Here is a 21,362-nt window from a genome sequence, read left to right as displayed (position 1 = left end):
TAGGCAAACATTTTTAAGTAAGTGGTTGATGACCATGTTGTAACCTTTGAGCAATATATTTTACCCACAACTCGATTAATATCATGCTACAGAATTGCTACCAAGTGTTACATTGTACTTGACAATGATTTTCATACATTTATGTATCAAGATTGACATTAATAGTGTTGTGAAAAAGTAGACTAAACATTTTTCATGTACACTAAAATATTCACTATTGTAGGTGGAGGATATACAAACTAAACAGTATTATCAGCACTGTTTCTAACCACTGTCATTTGTTTTAGATTTGATCAAATACTGTAAATAATTAAGAAACTGAAATAAGGTGTCGAGTTGAAATTAACCCCTTTGCTAGCACTGCAGTTCCCCTCTTTGTTTCCAGTTATGATCCAGGAAACATAAATGAAAATACATAAGATTTAATTGGTAGTGAATGGGGTGGAGACAACAAGAGGCTGAATGCTTCCCTTTTCACAGAGGAAGGGGTTGCACAGGGCGCGGCTTGCCTGGCTGTGTGGAAATACTTTAGGAGACTGTACATTTCCTACCTCACATATCTCTGGTTGGTGAGTTTTTTTATGATTTATCAGCTTAGAATATTATTATATATAAATGTCTGCTGCAATGAGTTTTGTTTAATCTGTGCAATATGTAATATATATGCATGTATCAAATGAGTCAAACTGTTAAAGGGACATAGAAGTCCAAACTAAACTTCAGATTAGAAAGGATCATGCAATTATAGGGGGGGAAAAATAAGTACAATTGCACACTATAGCTGAAGTATAAACGTTTACTTTTGACTTTCAGACCCTTCATCCCCAGTAAATACAATATAAGAAATAGCACAGACCTTTTTATGTTTGGAAATGTTGATTGAGTGAACCACTTCAAAAGTGTTCTCAAAAGAAATGAATGCATCAACCTATTGAAATTCCCATAATGCCTTTCTCTCCACATCTGCTGCTTGTTTAAATAATAATATATGAAGAAGAAATAAGATTCTAAATGAAGGCAAATGATAAAGTCTAGGTTCACCAAACCATAAGCACCCCCACAAAAAGTGTTGTTACTTATCATATAATCAGATGCCTTTTAAAGATTTTAAAATATTGTTTAAAAGCAGGATCTTTAAAACCTTATAATCTGATGGAGTTATACCTATCTATTAAGTTCTTTGCTCTACCAATTATAGGATATACCTGATATTACCTTATCTGTAAATTAAAGGTGCATTAATGGTACTTTTCCATTACAGGGATCTGAAACCCAAATATTTTCTTTCATGATCCTGTAAGGGGATTAAGCGCATAGTTAAAGTATTTCTTGAGACATGCAGAGCTCTGTTGGTTCCAAGCGGATGATTTAATCGGCAGCACTAGTCGCACAACTGGGTCATTGGACTAGCACTGCTGATTAAATCAGCAGCAGTTTCCTCTAAGGACCAGCGGTACTCTGCGGGTTCTGAATAGTCCTTTAAACATATGAGTAACCCATAACAAAGGGCAGTAAATAAACATGTTAAAAATATAAAATTAAAAAGCTGTTTACATTTAAATTGACCTAGATAGTGTTCCCTAATTTTGTTTAACCTCTTAAGGACATATGACGGAATTTTTCCATCATAAAACAATTGAACAAACTGAAAGCTGCGTCCTTAAAGGGTTAAGCAGTGTGCACACAAACATTTTTAAATGTGCAATGTTTGGCCAAGTGACTAAAATGTGTGTGACCTTTATTTTATTCTTGTGAAATCGGACTTGAAAATGTTGTAAAGGTAATAACATATAGACATTCACACAGGCTCTCACACAGGCACGCTCTCGCTCGCTCTCACACAGGCACGCTCTCGCTCGCTCTCACACAGGCACGCTCTCGCTCGCTCTCACACAGGCACGCTCTCGCTCGCTCTCACACAGGCACGCTCTCGCTCGCTCTCACACAGGCACGCTCTCGCTCGCTCTCACACAGGCACGCTCTTGCTCGCTCTCACACAGGCACGCTCTCGCTCGCTCTCACACAGGCACGCTCTCGCTCGCTCTCACACAGGCACGCTCTCGCTCGCTCTCACACAGGCACGCTCTCTCTCTTGCTCTCTTTCTCTCTTTCTCACAAGCACGCACTCACACTTTTGCAAAGACACTATTGCATGCCCGCTATCACAGATGCTCTCGCTCGCACGTGCTCACTGGCACATGCTCACTCTGACACTCTCGCACATGCTCACGCAAGCAAAGTGTTTTTATTTCATTTAACTTTATCAACAACACCAAAAGCTCTACCAAAACATAACTGTTTCTTTTGACAATGTGCTAAAGGTACAGTATCAAATACTACAAACCAGCTACAAAAGTTAACCCTGGAAGGGAATTAAAGGAATCTAACTATTTAGTGAATCGCTACAAATTTTGCCCAACCTCTTAAGATTTTCCCATTTTTTTTTTACCCAGTATATTTTATTTAGCATTACCTTTGCTTTAAAGGGATATTCCAGCCAAAATTGAAAACCACATGGGTGCATTTCTGTAGTGAACATAAGCAATTTTGTAATATACATGCATTAGCAAAAATTCTTCTAATAAAAGCTATAGCTGTTTCAAAAGCGTATTTAAGTATGCTCCGTGCACCAGCATTTTAAACACAACACTTGTTTGGATAGCCTATGGTGCTTGTACCATCTGGTAATGACTCAATTTGTTAATTGCTGACACGATACAAGCCCCACTGATGATCTGAGCAGCTGCATTGTTTAAAATGTGGGTGCAATGAAAATATCTAGCTATGTTCACATGCACATGCAGAGGAAAATGTTAACACTAAAACAGTGATAACTCTTAATAGAAGCATTTTTGCCAATACATGTATATTGAAAATATGTTTCTATTCAAAGATGCAATAAATCTAAGTGCATTTATATTTTGACTGGAATGTCCCTTTAAGCAGGCTTACTTACCTTACAGATGAGAAGTGCTGTCCCTCTGCACGGTTCTCAGTCACAAGCCACAGATTGATTTGCATGAACAGTGAAAAAGTTGGATAGATTTCCTACCTTCTAACTTCCCACGCTACATAACTTGCGCTGGTTAGCGCACTCTCCACTGGAACACTACCAATTAAAACCACCTCCAAAAAATGTGCTGCCATTCCTGGGCTGGTTGCACTTTTAAAAGGCATATGCACTGTTTTGGAAAAGAGCAATGTACCACCTAGGTATCTGTTCCTTACTGGCTTATAGGGACAACATTCAGTGGAAAAAGTTGGTTTATTCAGCACCGTAACATCCATTCAAAAATAGATGGAAATGATTTTTAGTACACTGACCCTTTTTAAACAAACTACCTTATTTTCTGGGTGTTTAAAGGGACACTAAAGTCAGAATTTAAACTTTCATGATTGACTTAGCATACACGACTTTCAAATTCACTTACATTATTAATATGTGTACAATCTTTTTATATTTACACTTGTTGAGTCACCAGCTCCTACTGAGCATGTGTAAGAATTCACAGAATATACGTATATGTATTTTTGATTGGCTGATGGCTCTCACATGGTGCAGGGGAAAGGAAAATTGAACTAATTTGAAATTTGACGGAAAAACACATCTGCTACTTACTTGAAATTCAGACTGTTATTGCATTGTCTTTTTATCATGCATTTCTTGATTATGCAACTTTACTGTATTTAATGGTCCTTTAAGTTAACTCCTTCAAAGGTCAAAGTTGCCCTCATCCTATACCTTAAAGCTGCAGATAAGGATGCAGGTACGCATGTATGCCTGGTTGGCTAACTAGTAGTATCCTTATATGGAGTTGCTGGCACAGGAGCACAACCTTTTTGATTATGTATTTAACAATTTTATGGTGGTTAAACAAACAGTAAAAATAAAGAATTTTCTTTAAAAGTTAAAGGGATATGAAACCCAAAAGTGTTCTTTTTGTGATTCAGACAGAGCATACCATTTTTAATAAAGTTTCCAATTTATTTATATTATCAAATTTGCTGTGATCCCATGATGTTCTGTGTTGAAGATATACCTAGGTAGGCATCTGGAGCACTACACTTGGAGGAAATAGTGCTCCAGAAATGGGCCGGCTCCTAAGCATACATCCTTGCTTTTCAACAAAAGATACCAAAAGAAATACAAAATTGATAATAGAAGTAAATTAGAAAGTTGTTTAAAATCACATGCTCTATCTAAATCATGAAAGAAAACGTTTGGGTTTCATGTCCCTTTAAGTGTTTTAATAAAATGGAATACTAGACTGTTGCTTTAATAGCTATATTATGTATTTTTCAGCGAAGCAAATTATTCAGGTTCTTTTAGATAATGTTAGTTACAGCTGAGTTACATTTTAGACTGAGCACTGCATAGCAAATGGTTATACTATATTGGTTAGCTGCCCATAAAGAACACAGAACATTTTTTCCATCGTACATTCTAAATTCCATATGGAAAGAATTTAAGATTACAAGAGAGCAAAAGTGCAAAAGTTCTGTATAAACGATGTGCAGCTTCAGACTATGACAGTAGTAGTGAGGGCGCGGGCTGAGTAAATTTACTGAGGTGTGGTAGCTGAATCACATCCTGATAAAATATCTTTATACCGGATGGGAATGTTATGTTATGAGAACTAATCTTCCGCTGTTTATATAAATTGAACATTCACTGCATTCAGAGGTTTTGTTGGGGGGGGGGGGGGAGCTTATTTTCACTTATAGATGTCATGTTTGTAAATGTATTTTAAATAAAATTTTGATGGAAATTAACAGGTGGGTTGTATGTTGTAAATATTAATGCAGCAATAGTAATGCAAAAATCCTTGCCACATATTACCTACCCAAACAGTAAGATAAACTTGTTAAAAGGACTATGATAACTTTTAGAGAATTTTATTAGCCATTCATTCCTTCTGCAGTGGGAACAGGAAAGCATTATTTCCTGCATATTCCCACTACGCCTTTGTCTTTCTTTTAAACCTGCTCATGCAATCCGTAATGGTTCGGACCTTTTCCCACTTATAGTGCCTTAGAGAGAGATGATACTGAAATCGAACTTCCGCTAATATTATATAAGTATAAATGGTATCATATATCACGAAAGAATTTGAGTACAATGTATAGAAAAAGGTATGACATATATATATATATATATATATATATATATATATATATATATATATATATATATATATATACACGGAAGGGGACTGTACTCTCAGACTGGACTGGGTACACATCCCATGACCCTGCAACATGCTCAGCCCTGGGTGCTATAGCACTCTCAGGAAGCTGTGCTGTCTCCAGAGTCACAGGCAGTTAACCCCAGACAAGCCTGGGTGCAAGGCCCATAGGGAAAATTACAAAATAAATTAATACATCACACAGAGAAAGTCCAGCTGGTTGTTTATCTGTGTGTTATATATATATATATATATATATATATATATAATTTGTTTTGTAAAAAAAAAATATAAATCCAATGTTTGCCTATAAATTAGATATACCATACCAGACTTGACAGCAATTTGGTTCAGATGATGTTTTAATCTTTTAATTCCCCCCCCCCCTCCTTATGAGGCAATGGAAGGGGTATTTATACCCTTTTAAAAAACATTATTGATTCCCCAAACATAAACAATATTATAACCTTAAGTGAAAATACAAGCGGTGCATTTGTGAGTAGCATATCATTCTTTACTTGATTTTTATTTTATTTTATTTGAAACTATTACATTTATTAACTAATAAAAACATTATACAGAACAGATTATGAGTAATAAATTCAGTAAATCGTTTTCTTCCTCTTTGAAATAACTACCATTATAAATAAACTTCCTAATAGTTAAACTATGTAACTTAAAGTGAATAAATGATGTGCCTGTAACATACCCACACAGCAGATTTTTGTTATCAGAATCTGCCAGTACCAGTCATAGGATAGGAATGCGAAGTTGAAGGGGGAAGAAAAAAAATTGAACAGTGGTGTCAAATATTTTTTCTTATATACAGAAGAAGCCACTCTAGACTTTTCTCACCTGCAGGCAGGGAAACACATCTTAAAAATTATATCAACCCAAACAGAACTATTTCCACAGAAATTATTCCTGATTTATTAAAAAAAAAAAAAAAGATATTTAGCAAGGTAAATGCTAGAAAATTGTATAGATAATTACAAAAATAGGCCCTCGGTATAGTGATCTGGAATATTTCTCTGCATTTACATATAGAGAAGAAAGCTGACATTGTTTAGGAATATGAATTTAATTCCTTTTATATGTAAGCCTGAAGGTAGTGATCTAATTCTGTTGGGAAATGTAAAAAATTTGCCTAACAGTACATTGTACAAATGCATTTCTGGACATATAAGAAATTGATAAAACAAGAGACAGATATAGAGTTGTTAAGGGTCTGGTGTTTCAGCTGACTTCCTTTTAAACTATATGTTAAACATTTATAAAAAAAGATAAAAGAAACACTCAAAAAATGAACACTTGACTTTGGTCATGTGTGACCATATAACTGTAAGATCTTACCAGGAAAGGGCTTCAGGGTCTTTATGGGGGTTTATCTGAAATCCTATATGGACATACAACTGGTAGTGGAGTCTAATCTAAAGTCCAAACTGGGCATATGACTGATAGGGACATCATGGCCATGGGGTATGATCTGAGGCCTTATTTAGTCATATAGCTGACATGAGCTTCAGTACCATGGTGTCTGATTTGGACATACAACTGACATGAGTTTCAGGGTATAGTGTTGGAGATAAGGTCTGATGTGTTCATATAACTAACAGGGCCACAGGCAGTGAGGAATAATCTGAGGTTCAAAGTGGATTCTGCTTCAAAGCTCAACAATACTCAGCCCGGAGCCTCACAGTCCTGAAAAGAGAGCGACTCGTATGATTTAGAGGTTAGAATACTTTACTCCTTCTGCTCGGGCCAAAGTTCCAGAACTTATTGTGGCCCCAGGTGACATTTTGAATGATATTGGTTGCTCATAACTACCATAAGTACTGTTTTGTCGTTTTTTAAGAGCGAACAATTGGAATAAACTTTAAATTTTAATTATATCTACCTATGTAGACTCGAGCATGCATGTGAATCATGGAAGTGTAATTTTGTGTGCCATGTTTAATATTTATTTTTTAATATTTCAGATACATTTCCAAACAAAATATGGCATCTGCATGGGTAAGTAACACAGTGTTGTTCACAAATACTTAGTGATGGTAAATTTCAGAATCTAAGAATGTTGCAATAAAAAATAGATTAGTGTACAAGCAAAACCGCATATTTTTGTGTGTGTGTATATTTTACAATACAAGATTTAAAATCCTGGGTATCTTCTGTTCTTCCACTCCCCTTCAATTCCTCTTTTGGTTGAGCTGTGACATAGAGAGCAGTCCCACCCACTCTCTACAAACGCTTTGTAAGGGCTTTCAAAGGGCTGGACTTCGAGAGTGTCATATGACACACATACTGATTCGATGTTCATTGGAATTTTTCCCAGTGGGTCGGCATAACATTTTAATAGAAGCATTACTTAAGGCACAGATGTAACCATTTTCATAGATGCATTACATATAGACAAATGATGCCACTATGTTGAAACCTATGTTTTCCTTATTTATTTAGTCTCTTCTTCTGAGGACAATTCAGGATAAATAAAGCATGGAAGCTGTATGGAATATACTAGGCCTGTGCATTTAGCAGCTACGTTAGCTATGCCGGATTCCTACTTGTGAAAGTGCAACACGCTAAGAGCTGTGCAAATACAGATGTTCGTGTATTGCACTTTCACTAGAAGAAATCAGTCTCCGAAAATCGGACCTAACAAACCTGCCAAATGCACAGGGCTAGAATATAGGGCTGCCACCTTAAAGGGACAGTTAAGTCAAATTCAAACGTTCATGATTCAGATAGAACATGTAATTTTATAACAAATTTCCAATCTTCTTTTATCGACAAATTTGCTTTGTTTCTTTTGATATTCTTTGTTGAAAGCTAAATCTAGGTAGACTCATGCTAATTTTTAAGCCCTTGAAGTTCATCTCTTATCTCACTGCATTTTGCTCACTCCGGTAGAGTTATTTATGAGTCAGCACTGATTGCCTAAAATGCAAGTCAGTCAAAAGAAATGAAATAAGGGGGCAGTCTGCAAAGGCTTAGATACAAGGTAATCACAGAGGTAAAACATATATTTTTTTTTAATATAACTGTGTTGGTTATGCAAAACTGGGGAATGGTTAATAAAGGGATTATCCATCTTTTTAAACAATAACAATTCAGCAGTAGACTGTCCCTTTTAATATCAGGCCAAACCCAAACACTCTTGCACTGGGCACAGCAAAATAAATTTGCAGAGTATACACTATGATTATAGCACATAAATATTTACACTCACACACTAACACTCGCACACAAAGGTACTAATGCTCTCACACACTAACACACACACACACACATCTTTCAAAAACACTCTCACACACGCACACACAGAAATACTCACTCTCTCACTCACACACGCACACACACATTATCTTTCAAAAACACTCTCTCACACGCACACACTGAAATACTCACTCTTTCTCACTCACACACACACATTATCTTCAAAAACACTCTCTCACACACGCACATACAGAAATACTCACTCTTTCTCACTCACGCACACACACACACATTATCTTTCAAAAACACTCTCTCACTCACGCACACACAGAAATACTCACTCTTTGTCTCACGCACACACTCTCACACAAAGACACACACATGGAAGATAGAAATAACGGTAGTCACCTTTTTGACTGTGGCTGTTTCCCACCAAACCCGGACATTTGCATGTTTGGGCCTGACTCTGCTTCAAACCTGGACACACAAATGGAAACCCGAACTGTCCGGGTCATTCTCAATGCTACACTACTAGAATATGACAATGTTCAAGTAATTTTATTAGTGTTTAAATTTCCTTTTAACATTGCTATATTTCTTGCTATTGTTCTTTACACAATGTATTTGTTCCTAGTTATCCTCAGCAGAAGAGATTAGATAAGGAAAACCTAGATTTGTTGGTGCTCATTACTTTTTTTTTAGAAACTCAGGAGAGTAAAAATTTCAATCTCCCCAGTCTCGTCTGACCAGGGAGATTAACAGCTCATGCCTGGGCGTGATTGGCTATGTGCGGGCAGGGGATGGCATTGCACACAGATCGCAAAATTGCGTTCTTGTGCAATGCTGAATTCTGGCAGCGGAATTCAGCCTGCCAGAGGCAAGCTGCGACAGAAAGGGGCGCGTATGTACGCCCCTGTTCGCTGTAGCTTGATAAATCGAGCCCATAAAGTCCATCTTGAGCATTGCAGCTCTTAAATAGAAAATGGTTGTTGTGCCAGAAGCGATAGTCACGCACAGCTGCCAATCACAGACCTTTTAACTTGAGTGTGCTTGCATCTCCTGAGCAGTAGTTTACCTGTGTGTTTAACAACTTTGTAGGGTATAAATGCATATTCAGCTGGTGTTGCTAATAAAAAAATGTCATTTGTTGTGTTTGCAGCATATTTTCTGAAATCAAAAGCTATTTCAATCAAACTTTAAACAACATTTTAACTTTTTAAACATTTTAACAGGTCACGTTACATTTTAACATAGGATCCCTACCTTATTTGATAGCAGCTTCACAATTCTTGCATCCATTGAACTTGTGAGGTTTTTGGACAGTTTATGCTTGAATTTGTTTGCAAGATGTCAGAATAGCCTGCCAGAGCTGCTGTTTGAATGTAAACTGCCTCCCACCCTCATAGATCTTTTGCTTGAGGATGCTCCAAAGGTTCTCAATAGCATTGAGGTCAGGGGAGGGACATTATACACTAATTTTTTCTTTACATAAATGTTTTGTAGATTCTCTATTTAAATAGCCCATAAAGTTTTGTTTGTTTGTTTTTTTTAAATGTATAGTTTTGCTTATTTTTAAATAACATTGCTCTGATTTTCAGACTCCTAACCAAGCCCCAAAGTTTTATGTGAATACCGTCAGATACCTACTCCAGCTTGCTCCTGTTTGAGAGCTTCAAAATAAATTTTAAAACAGTTTTATACTGGATTTTTATATCAGTATCTGTGCATCTTATTCTTTATAGTAGTGTCTATTACATGCAGTTATATGAAAATTGGTGTATACTGTCCCTTTAAGCAGTGGATCGGTAAATACTACAAAGATGTGGTAATGCTAGTGTACTTTATTTTATAAATATTTTTTAAACAATTGCTTTATTTATTTTTTAACAAAAAGCTCAATGTACCAGTAATTATTATAACTTAACTCTCTTTAGAGAACAGTATCTGGATATTTGTGAAAATATCAAAACTAGAAGCAATTGCTTCTTGTTGTTTTTCAGCATTTAAAACACATTTATATTAATTATCAATTATTTGTAGATTGTAGAGCACCACAGCTCTATAAACATAGGTATATGCAAAGTTAACACTTATAGGAGACAAAATGTATGCAAAACCTAATGATCCATGGGAAATCAAGTCTATAATATGTATTGTTCAACTATAAAATTACTCTTTTTCTCTTCCTTCTTTTCCTAATTTCACTACTAATTTACTATTTGCAAAAGAAGAACATACAAAATTCTCATGGTTTGTTGAGGTTATTTGCTAAGGGCTGCTATTTTTTTCAGTGTACATAAGCTAATACAATTTATTTGCTGATAACGAGATAAATGATCCTTCATTTACTATCATGATTGATGGGGGGGAGGTTCTTGCAGGGTGGATAAAAATCAATGATTTAAAACAAAATAAAAATAAAAATCTTGAAGATATTATCACATATTGGTTTTGCAACTCTCAAAAAATTGTGTTTGCAGAAATATCATGCACCTTCTTCATAGCAAAAATGTTATAAAATTAACATACACAGTGGAGAAATAGACCTTAAAGAAACATAATCATGAAATAAAACTTTTGGGTTTCAGAGCATACAATTTTCAGATTTACTTCTATTTTTAAATTTGTTTTATTCTTTTGGTATCATTTGTTGGAGAGCAATACTCTACTAGGGGCTAGCTAAACACATTGGGTGAGACAGTGACAAGCAGCTCACAGTAGTCCATTGCTTCTGAGCCTACCTATGTATGCTTTTCAACAATGGATACCATTAGAACAAAGCAAATTAGATGACTGTGATGTCACTGATTGAAACGTAGACCCTAAACCCAAAATTACATCCCTTGATACCACTTAACCACTGTACTAAAATACATGGATGCTCCCTCAGAACATACACAGTAAATGAAGGGGTAAAGGTCCTGTGACCGTTCCCATACCCAGCCTTACCTCATATGAAAGGACTGTATTTAAAATTACATGAGATCTCAGGGATCACTGTTGCTATTAAGATACAACCTGGAATAAGTGATGAGTCTCTTAAAATAGACCAAAACCGACAAAATAAAATTGTAGTCAAAAAGAGTCAGTGTTGCATAAAAGCAAACCAGAATCGGGGAGATGACGAACACTCACATCTATACTATAATGTATATTAGGAGTCAGCAACGTTTGAGAAAATCATAATCTCTTATTTCTATGAACGACAGTACAGAAAGTTTAAGAATAAATCATTTTATAATACAGACAAGCAAACACAATCTGCTATTCACAGTTTAAACACTTTTGTACACACAGTAAAATTAAAACTGGTTGGACGGCATTTGCTTTACTTCCTGTATTATGTTGCTTTGGCTTCTGTTCAGTCTTTCTTTAATGCTTTTTTGTATTGTTATTATGAATGTGATCTTTTTATATACATATATTATTATTATTATACTTTATTTATGAAGCGCCATCATATTCCGCAGCGCTGTCCATGGATACAGATCATTTAAATAAAACAATAGTATAAAACTTCTAAGACTAAGAGACAGGACAGAATTTACAAACACATACAGGAGGAATCGAGGGCCCTATTCCCGTGGGAACTTACAATCTAGAAGGGTAGGAGGTTGGGAAACATGAGGTGAGGACTGCAAGAGTGAGAAAGATGTTAATGCAGAGTTAGAGGAGGGAAATGTTGTTAGGTAAAAGGAATATTATTGAGTTGGGTGGTAGGCTTCCCTGAACAGAAAAGTCTTCAGAGAACATTTAAAGGAAGAAAGATTTGGGCAAAGCCTGATAGCACGAGGGAGAGTGCTCCAGAGGGTTGGCGCTGCACGACAGAAGTCCTGCAGTCTAGCATGAGAGGAGGTGATAGTCGCAGAAGCAAGGAGCAGGTCATTGTTGGATCTTAGTGGGCGGGCTGGAGTATACTTAGAGAGGATAGGTAGAGGGGAGCAGAGTTGGTGAGTGCTTTGTATGCAAGGGTGAGAATTTTGAATTTAATTCTGCTGTGTATGGGGAGCCAGTGAAGGGACTCACAGAGAGGTGCAGCAGATACAGAGCGGCGGGAAAGGTGGATCAGTCTGGCAGAGGCATTTAGGATGGATTGAAGAGGGGAGAGGCGGGAAAGAGGAAGGCCAGTAAGTAGGTTATTGCAGTAGTCAAGTTGGGAAATAACAAGGGAGTGGATTATTTGCTTTGTGGTGTTAGCGCACAGAAAAGGTTGAATCTTGGAAATTTTGCGGCAGGATGTAGAAAGCGATTGGGTATGGGGGGTGAAGGATAGATTTGAGTCAAGTGTAACTCCGAGGCAGCGGACTTGGGGCGATGGGGAAATGGTGATGCCGTCAACAGGGATAGAGAAGTCATAGGTCGGCGTAGAGCTTGAGGGGGGGATAAGAAGGAGTTCAGTCTTGGACATTTTAATCTTTAGGTGGTGAGAGGCCATCCAGGAAGAAATACCAGATAAGCAGTTACTGACATGATAAAGGACAGAGGGAGAGCGAGCAGGGGTGGAGAGGTAGATCTGGGTGTTATCAGCATAGAGGTGATATTTGAAGACATAACTGTTGATACGTTTACCCAGTGAAGAAGTATAAATTGAGAAGAGTAGAGGACCCAGAACAGATCCTTGAGGTACTCCAACAGACAGAGGCATTAGAGAGGAGGAGTCATTAGCAAATGACAGAAAAAGACCTTTGAGAAAGATAAGAGTGAAACCAGGAAAGAGCAGTGCCACAGAGGCCAAAAGAGCTAAGGGTCTGTAGGAGGAGGGGGTGGTCAACTGTGTCGAAGGCAGCTGAGAGGTCAAGTAGGATGAGTATGGAGTAGTGTGATATGTGTGATAAATTTGTCTCACCAAACTTAAGAGAAAAATAAAATAAAGGAAATGTAGCTCTATTCTTGTAAACAGCAAGTATATATAACTTAATATAATCGCATGCACAAGGTGAGCATTTACTTTTAGTAATTGAAATGAAAAGTATGGAATATACCTCTATGAATGATAGTAGTAATTCTTAAATGAGAAACTTATTAAGTTTCAAATATATAAACAATGATTTGTTTATGATCAAAGAAAAAATGAAAAAAATTCCTTTATATTCAGGATATGAAATGAGTTGATAAAGTTCAAATCTTAGTAAAGTAATGTTCAAATAACTTTCCTTTAGTTTCACGCACTCATACAAACACTCTAAAATATATATACAATGTTCCAACACACACGCAATATTGAGCAGCAAGGAGGAGGTTAATTCAGTGAAAATACAGCTCAGGTAAGTAATGACACTTAGCGTTATATTTGTAAACCTTAAACTTTGTGTACAATACGATACCAATACCAGCGTGGTGATAAGACCAGATTTCCCCAGAAACGATGGTGAAGCGTGGAGAGCGGTATTAGCAGCAGAGAAAATACTAAACCGGAGGATATTAGAGAGCGGCGTCCGGTAGCGGCATGTGTGAGTGCGGCTTCAGCTGTGAGTGATTGAGTTCCGGAAGCGTAGGAATATGATTAGAAGTAATGGTCCAAAAGGAATCAGGAAAGAAGTGCAGCAAACTTTGAGTTACAATCAGCCTTCAAAAATATAAAATACTTTAGACCTGAAAGGGAAAAATAAACTGCTTGAAATGAGCAGTAGCACAAGATGAGAGAATCCACTATAATTTTCAGGCACTGAGTAATGGAGAAGCACTTCCTTAAATAGGAGGAAGTGCTGATAGTCAGAAAGTCTTAAAGGGATATCACAAGTAGTGGCCTATATTTTTAGCAGAGAGAAGAACGTTCGTAACCTTGGTAAGGGCAGTCTCAGTTGAGTGTTTGAGGCGGAATCCAGATTGCAGGGGGTCAAGCAAGGAGTTGGCGGACAGGAAGTGGGTTAGGCGATTATAAACTAGTTTTTCAAGGAGTTTTGATGTTAGTGGGAGCAGTGATATTGGGCGGTAGCTTTCAGGAGAATTAGGGTCAAGGGAGGGTTTTTTGAGTATGGGAGTGACTATTGCACGTTTGAAAGAAGATGGGAATGAGCCAGTAGAAAGAGATGGGTTGAAGATGTGGGTAAGAGCAGGAATGAGGGTAGAAGATAGGGAGGGTATTAGATGGGAAGGTATAGGGTCGAGTGGGCAGGTAGTGAGGCGTGAGGAAGATAGCAAGTAGGAAACTTCATTCTCAGTGGCTGGATGGAGGATGCAGAGGGTGGCAGAGGGAGTGGCAGGGCCTATTGATGGAGTATTGCAGGTTGGTGTTGGGATGTTGCTTCGGATAGAATTTATATCTTTTTTTAACCACCAATTTATATATAAATGCATGCAATTGACATATATATATATATATATATATATATATATATATATATATATATATATATATATATATATATATATATATATATAATATATATATATATATATACCGATATTCTGATATAAAAATCCAGTATAAAACTTTCTTGGAAGCTCACACTGTTATTGAGGTTAGGCTGGGACACCCATTGTATGGGGCTGGGAAAGCAGGAACAGGCAGACCCCCCCCCTTGCATATGAAAAGACCCATTACATAACCAGGAGTCTGCAGACCTCATTGTACATCTAAAACTTAGGAGCTTGGTTAGGAGTCTGAAAATCATAACAATGTTATTTAGAGATAAGCAAAACTATACATTGTTACAAAATACTCCCAGATGGGGTATATAAATGTATCTTCTACAAAATATTTATGCATAGAAAAATCTAGTGTACAATGCCACTTTTTCACAAATATAGAGATGTTTAATGTCCCTTTTAAATATAGATATGGATGCATATCTTAAATGATTTGGAAGACCTTTGTGTTTCTGGAGGTACTTTTAGAGGGAATGTGTTTTTGAGTCCCCTCCCTCTTTTATAAACCTGTGGAGCCATATTTAGTACACTGATCTGCATTTTAAGCCAAGCATTAATACATGATTTGAAATTAGTAAAATCTTTTTAGAGTAAAAGCTGACAGGGGTCACCTAACTGTGGCAAGATATATGCCAAAATATCCTTCTCTCTTGCCACCAAACTAGAGTATCTGTGATTTCTTTAAGATTAAATTGGAAAACTTACTTTATCTGTTCTAGAACCTTTCTAGAACCACAGGACTTGTCGGGAAAACTGTTTTCACGTCAGGTTGGTCAAAGGTTTGGCCTGGGCACTATAGTTAGGGACAAACTTGCGGTAGTACTCTACTGTCCCTAGGATGGCTAAGACCTGGGTTTTGGTCTTGTGGTTGGCCAGTTCGCAACTACTTCAATCTTGGCTGCCTCCGTTCGCTGCTTCCTGCAGCCTACTCAGTGTCCAAGGTACTGGGCCTATGAGCGCCCTACCGTACATTTGTCTGTCTTCAGCGTCAGACCTGCAGCCTTCATGCAGTCCAAAACGGTGCCTAGGTGGACCAAGTGGTCCTCCCAGGTATCGCTGTAGATTGCAATGTTATCCAGGTATGCACAGGAGTCCTGGAGGCCATTGAGGAGGCGATCTACCATTCTCTGGAAAGTCTGTTGAGTGTTGTTCATCCCAAACGTGATGACCTTAAACTGGTACAGGCCAAATGGGGTGATGAATGCCGACTTCGGAATAGATTCCAGATCCAGGGGAATCTGCCAGTACCCCTTGCAGAGGTCTCAGGTCATCAGAAAGTTCCGGCGGCGATGCAGTCCAGGAGGTCATCCACCGGGGGCATACCTACAGTAGTCTACGGAAAACAGGTGGTGCCATCACACTTGGGTACCAGCACCACCGGGGATGCCCAGGGACTGTTGGATGGCTCAATAACACCTGTGTCCAGCATCACTCTGAGCTTGCTGCGCATGCTTTTCCTAACGGATTCTGAGACCCGGCACGCCCGCTGACAGGGTCTCCACTCAATGCACCGCTACCGTGGTGTACCCAGGGTCAGTGGAGAGCATGTCTTGTCGGCTCTCTAATACCTGTCTGACTTCCTCCTGCTGCACATTCCCTAGCCTCTCATCTAACTTTATCTCCTATGTCTGCGGGTGCCCTATTCCGCCCAGGTAGCTCCGGTATGGGGAGACTCAAATTCCTCCATGGCAGGAGCGCAGCTACCACTTCAGGCCTCTCTTGGTACGCCTTCAACACATTCACAAGAAAGTTCCGGCAGACCCAGTCATCTGAACATTTGGCTACCAGGTAGGTAGTGTCACACAGCTGCTCTTCCACTCAGTAGGGCACCTGCCAAGCGGCCTGCAATTTGTCGGTCTTGGTAGGTTTTCAAGGCCAGGACCTTCTGCACTATGTCTAAGTTGCAGTTACAAGCATTCCTGTCGTACCACCGCTTCTGCCTACCTTGGGCGATCTGAAGTTTCTTTCGCATGCAAGCAGCGAGGTCCTTCAGTCGTTCCCTAAATTCTAGGACGTACCCTACGATGGAGGGTCCTTCCTCCCCAACTGACCCTTCCCAGTGTGATCTAAGTAGGTCTAGGGGCCGCCTCACCTTCTGGACATATACTAACTCAAAGGGGGAGAACCCAGTGGATTCCTGGGGCACCTCTCTGTAAGTAAGCAGGAGGTGCGGCAGATATCTTTCTCCATCTTTGTGAGAGGCCAAGAATGTCCTAAGCAGCTGCTTCAGGGTCCCGTTTAACCTCTCACATAGCCGTAAGTCTGGGGGTGGTATGGAGAGCTCGGCAAGGGTTTTATCCCACAAAGCCTCCATAGCTGCTGGGTGAGCTCAGCTATGGTCTGTCTGGTTCTGTCAGGATGTACTTTTTCGAGGGAAAGGGATGGAGTAAGAGACCAACAATGTCAACTGCTACTCTGCTGAATGGTTCGGCGATGATAGGGAGGGGGTGCATAGAGGCTTTGGAGTGGTCTCATGCCTTGCCTACTCTCTGACAAATGTCACAGGTCCAGCAGTACTGCTTAACCCCTTAAGGACCAGCGACGTACCCTGTATGTCGCTGGCCTTTTTTTGGGACTTGATTGTTTTATAGCGCGGTCTTGCCACCAGCGTTGAGACTGCTCTATTCCACAAAGCCTGCTGGAGGGAGGGCATTAATAGCGTGTTCTTGCTAGACTTGTGCTATTATGTCCTGAAAAACCCCTAACGATCAATGACATACAGGGTACATTGTGGTCATTAAGGGGTTAACATCCCCTATAATCCCTGGCCAGACGAGTCAGTCAGTGGCGGGTTCTAGTGATTCCTAGGTGTCCTGCCAGGGGAATCTTCTGCCCTATGCGCAGCAGGTCGTACCAATACTTTTGTGGTACCACCAACTGACGCTTGGGCATCTGCCTGCTCCCACCCCCCTCGGTAACCCTGCACAGGAGCCCTCTGTCCCACTCAAAACGGTCCCCTCCTTGCCTCCCTGGGTTGGTCCCTGCCTGGGCACGGTATGGGGCCAATGTCGGGTCACTCAACGTCTCCTGGGGGAAGCCCAGGGGACAGGATAAATGGTCGGGGGTAGAAGTCGGGGAGTAGTGGCTTACCTGGGTCCCCGGGTCGAGTGTGGTAGCCTGGACTCTGTCTTGCTGGCGTCTGGTGACACTGCAAGCATAGGTTGAGCCATCCAGTACAAAGGAGGTGAGGTGCCCCAAATCGTTTCCTAATAAGACTTCTGCTGGCAATTGAGTCATGACCCCTACTTCTACAGTACGGGAGCAGGCGTCCCAATCTAGGTGACCTTGTGCTGTAGGGGTCCGGAGCACCTTACCCCTACCCACATGAACTGTAATGGACTTCCTCGTACGGTCCGAATTGGTGACCAGGTGTGGCTAGACAAGGGTAAAACTGGCTCCGCTGTCCCATAGTCCTTGTGCCTGCTGGCCGTTAATCCATGCAACCTGGTGGTGATGTAGGTGGTTGGCGCCCGTTGTTGCTTGTACCGGGTTCACCTCATGCAGGACCCCAAATTCCTCTTCGGTCCAAGTGGTGAGGTCAGCGGGGCTCTCTGGCTCCAAGCAGTGAGCGGCGGTCCTGGAGCTCTCAGCGAGTGCTCTTATCCATTGCGCAAGGGGCAGATTCCTTGGACAGTTGGATCGGACATGATCCACCTGGTCGCAACCCATAACCTCTGTCTTCTGGGGTGGATTGGGCCCAGTGGAGCTTTGGGGGTACCTGTGGGCCACTGGTGGGTGAGCCGCAGCTGCAGTGGAGCGGCCTGCTGGGCGAGGTTTGGGTAGAACCGGGCGCTGGGCATCCAAGAACTGAACCGCCAGGATGGCAGCTTGATCTACCGTCTCAGGTTTTCGGTCCCTGACCCATTATAGTACCTCCAGTGGGGAGTTATCATATAAATGCTCCAGGAGAATGAGCTGGGAGGCTTAGGCCAAGGAGGTCACTTGTTGGCAGCCTCAGAAGCAGTAGTCCAAGGAGCGGGTGAACTGGTGCACCCACTCAGTGAAAGGCTGACCCTCTTTCCTCCTCAACCCTTGGAATTTCAGCGGGTGAGCCTCCAGCGCGATGAAATTTCGGGCTAGGATGCATTCCTTCCCCTGGTCATAATTCCTTTTGTCTTCCAATGGGATAGCCTCAAAGGCATCCAAGTCTCTCCCTAACAGCTTTCCAATTAGCAGGGTAACTCTGTCAGCACTGGCGATGCCCTGCGTCTCAAACACTTGTAAGTACCGGTCGATCTCCTCGTCTCCATCCTTAAAAGCACAAAAAGCCTTGTGAGGTAACTTCTTAGGGTGGGACGTGGGCCTCTGCTCAGCTGGTGTGGCTCCCCCCATAGCTTTCTGTACCTCCAGCATCTTGAGGCAGGTTGCGTCGGCAATTATCTGGGTGATAATCTCCTGTGGTGGGGTGGTCTCACTGCCTTGGATTTGTTGCTGGCCACATGTCCACGAACTTCCAGCAAGGCTTTAAGGGTACTTCTTTTAAACCCAGAGTACCGCTGCTCCATTCGGCGTGAGCCTGGTGGTGGTTTGGATGTTCCAGGTAGAAGGAAGCATCCCACCGCTTCCAACCATTTTAGAGGCATATTTGTGTATATATGGTCTAGATTCATTAAACCTCATTTCATCAATCAAGAAATGACGTGTGGCAATTGTGTTTCTTAAAATGATTTGTTTTTGCTACTTGCATTTTTGTGATTAGCAGTTATAGTACTTTTGTCTTTTTAAATAGGATTTCGATCAACAATTGCATTGTCATGAATTTAACCTTTTGCTGTTATATCTTGTTAGTTGGCGACCAAGATTATTTTCATTTTTTTTTTTTTTTTAATTGTGATTTGAATAATCACAATTTATAATATGTACAACCTTGTGCCATCATCTTATTACAGTAATAGAAATTGGGAAAAGACAAACGTGCAGTTAGGTTTGTAAGTTTTGGCAACATTACTGCATTAGAGTAAACTTTATCACTTATCTGTTTCACAATTGAGAACTGTTAAAATCCTGTTTTACAATATGAGATCAGTTGTAGCCAGTTTGTTCCTATAGAAACTCATTTCCTGTAGTGTTCTTTATTTGTGATGTAAATCTCTCGCTAAACTGGAAAACGGTGATTTCTTAATCAATGATTTGAAAAAATTAAGTAATATAAACGTAAAATGTGTGAAATGGAAATTTGTATTTTCTTTGGATTACCAGTTTTGATCCGATAATAACTATTTAACAACCGAAAACAAACTTTCAGGAAGTTTGCGAATGAAAACTAATTTGTGGCTGTGGGCTTTTAGTGGTCAAATCAGTTTTAGATTGTGATCATGCTGTCATATTGGCTGATTCTGAAACTTTGTTAATAATAATAATAATGAAATGCTGTAACATTTTATGTTATGTTTTAAAGGGTATAAATAGATCATAAGCAAGACACATATCAAACATTTGATCATGCAGAAATCGGTTATCCATCTCACTAATTCTCATTTTGTAGACCAGCTGTTATGTATGTGATTGCTATACAGAAAGGTACATAAAGCCAGTCTGTGGTGCTAGAAATGTGATGGGCAGATAGAGATTCTATGAATACATCAATATTTTTACTTTCAGAATGAGAACTTTTTGCAAACCATATCATGGCAGCAAGATGATACACAAAAGAATGGGTCTTTAAACAAAATCACTATAGTCTGTTTGATAGCATTTTAAAGTAAGGTAATTAACTATTGCTTTTTAATGTATTTCTTTCTCGTTCCCATACATATGGTGATAGTCATTTTTACTATTTTTGTCAAGAAGAAATCAAGTTCAGCAAGACTCTGAGAATTAACGTCATGGCACAGAAGTTATGCAGACCACTTCGCTAATTTGAAGGAGCCAATCCAATCTTTGCTACTGATGCAGACACAGCTAAACACTCATTTGGTTTAGCAAAAATTGCTTTGTTCTTATCTCTGCTGTGGCCAATTAAAGGCCAATAGACAGAATATGAACTTGAAGCCTCTAGTGTGCACTTCAAATATCATTGGAAACCTGACAAATTTGAGAGTTAGAAAATGGTGCAAAGTAATAAGTATATTACAGAGGTCTGCAACTACACATAATTATACTTTTAGATTACAAACCCAAAACATTTCATATCCCTTTATTGGGTATGGAATGTGTATCCGCTTTGGATCTGTAGTAATAGTGACATAGAGTTGATAATGGGTAATCAATGTAGTTCAAGAAAAAAATAAAAAATAAATAAATATATATATATATATCTATCTATCTATCTAGATTGTAAGTTCCCACGGGAACAGGGCCCTCAACTCCCCCTGTATTTGTCTGTAAAATTTTGTGTCTTATCGTATTGTTTCTCCACTGTACTGTTATCCTTGTACCCATGGGCAGCGCTGCGGAATCTGTTGGCGCTTTATAAATAAAGAATAATAATTTTTATATATATATATATATATCGGTTTACAGCGGTTCAATTTACACCGTTTCAGAATAACAACCTTTTTTTCCAGTCATGTGACTGCTATTGAAAAGCATTGAGAAGCAGTGCATTGATTAAAATGGCCAGTAGGTGGAGCTGTCCGCTTGTGTTGCAGCAAA

General features: G+C 39.5%; 1 protein-coding gene across 2 annotated transcripts in view; it reads left to right on the top strand.

Moving 5' to 3' along the window:
- Nucleotides 1-459: 459 nt before the first annotated feature.
- Nucleotides 460-21,362, top strand: part of ANXA3 (annexin A3) — a 128,002-nt gene continuing 107,099 nt past the window's right edge. Inside the window, exons 1-2 of one of the 2 annotated variants that reach the window (XM_053703294.1) lie at nucleotides 460-569; nucleotides 7,166-7,199. In XM_053703294.1, coding sequence (XP_053559269.1) covers nucleotides 7,185-7,199 — 15 coding nt within the window. In that variant the 5' untranslated portion in view covers nucleotides 460-569; nucleotides 7,166-7,184. The remainder of the gene's footprint in view (nucleotides 570-7,165; nucleotides 7,200-21,362) is intronic. The other variant, XM_053703295.1, reaches the window with a different exon arrangement.

The sequence above is a fragment of the Bombina bombina genome, chromosome 2, assembly GCF_027579735.1.
Source record: "Bombina bombina isolate aBomBom1 chromosome 2, aBomBom1.pri, whole genome shotgun sequence".
Lineage (NCBI taxonomy): Eukaryota > Metazoa > Chordata > Amphibia > Anura > Bombinatoridae > Bombina > Bombina bombina.
This window is presented reverse-complemented; position numbering and strand designations above follow the sequence as displayed.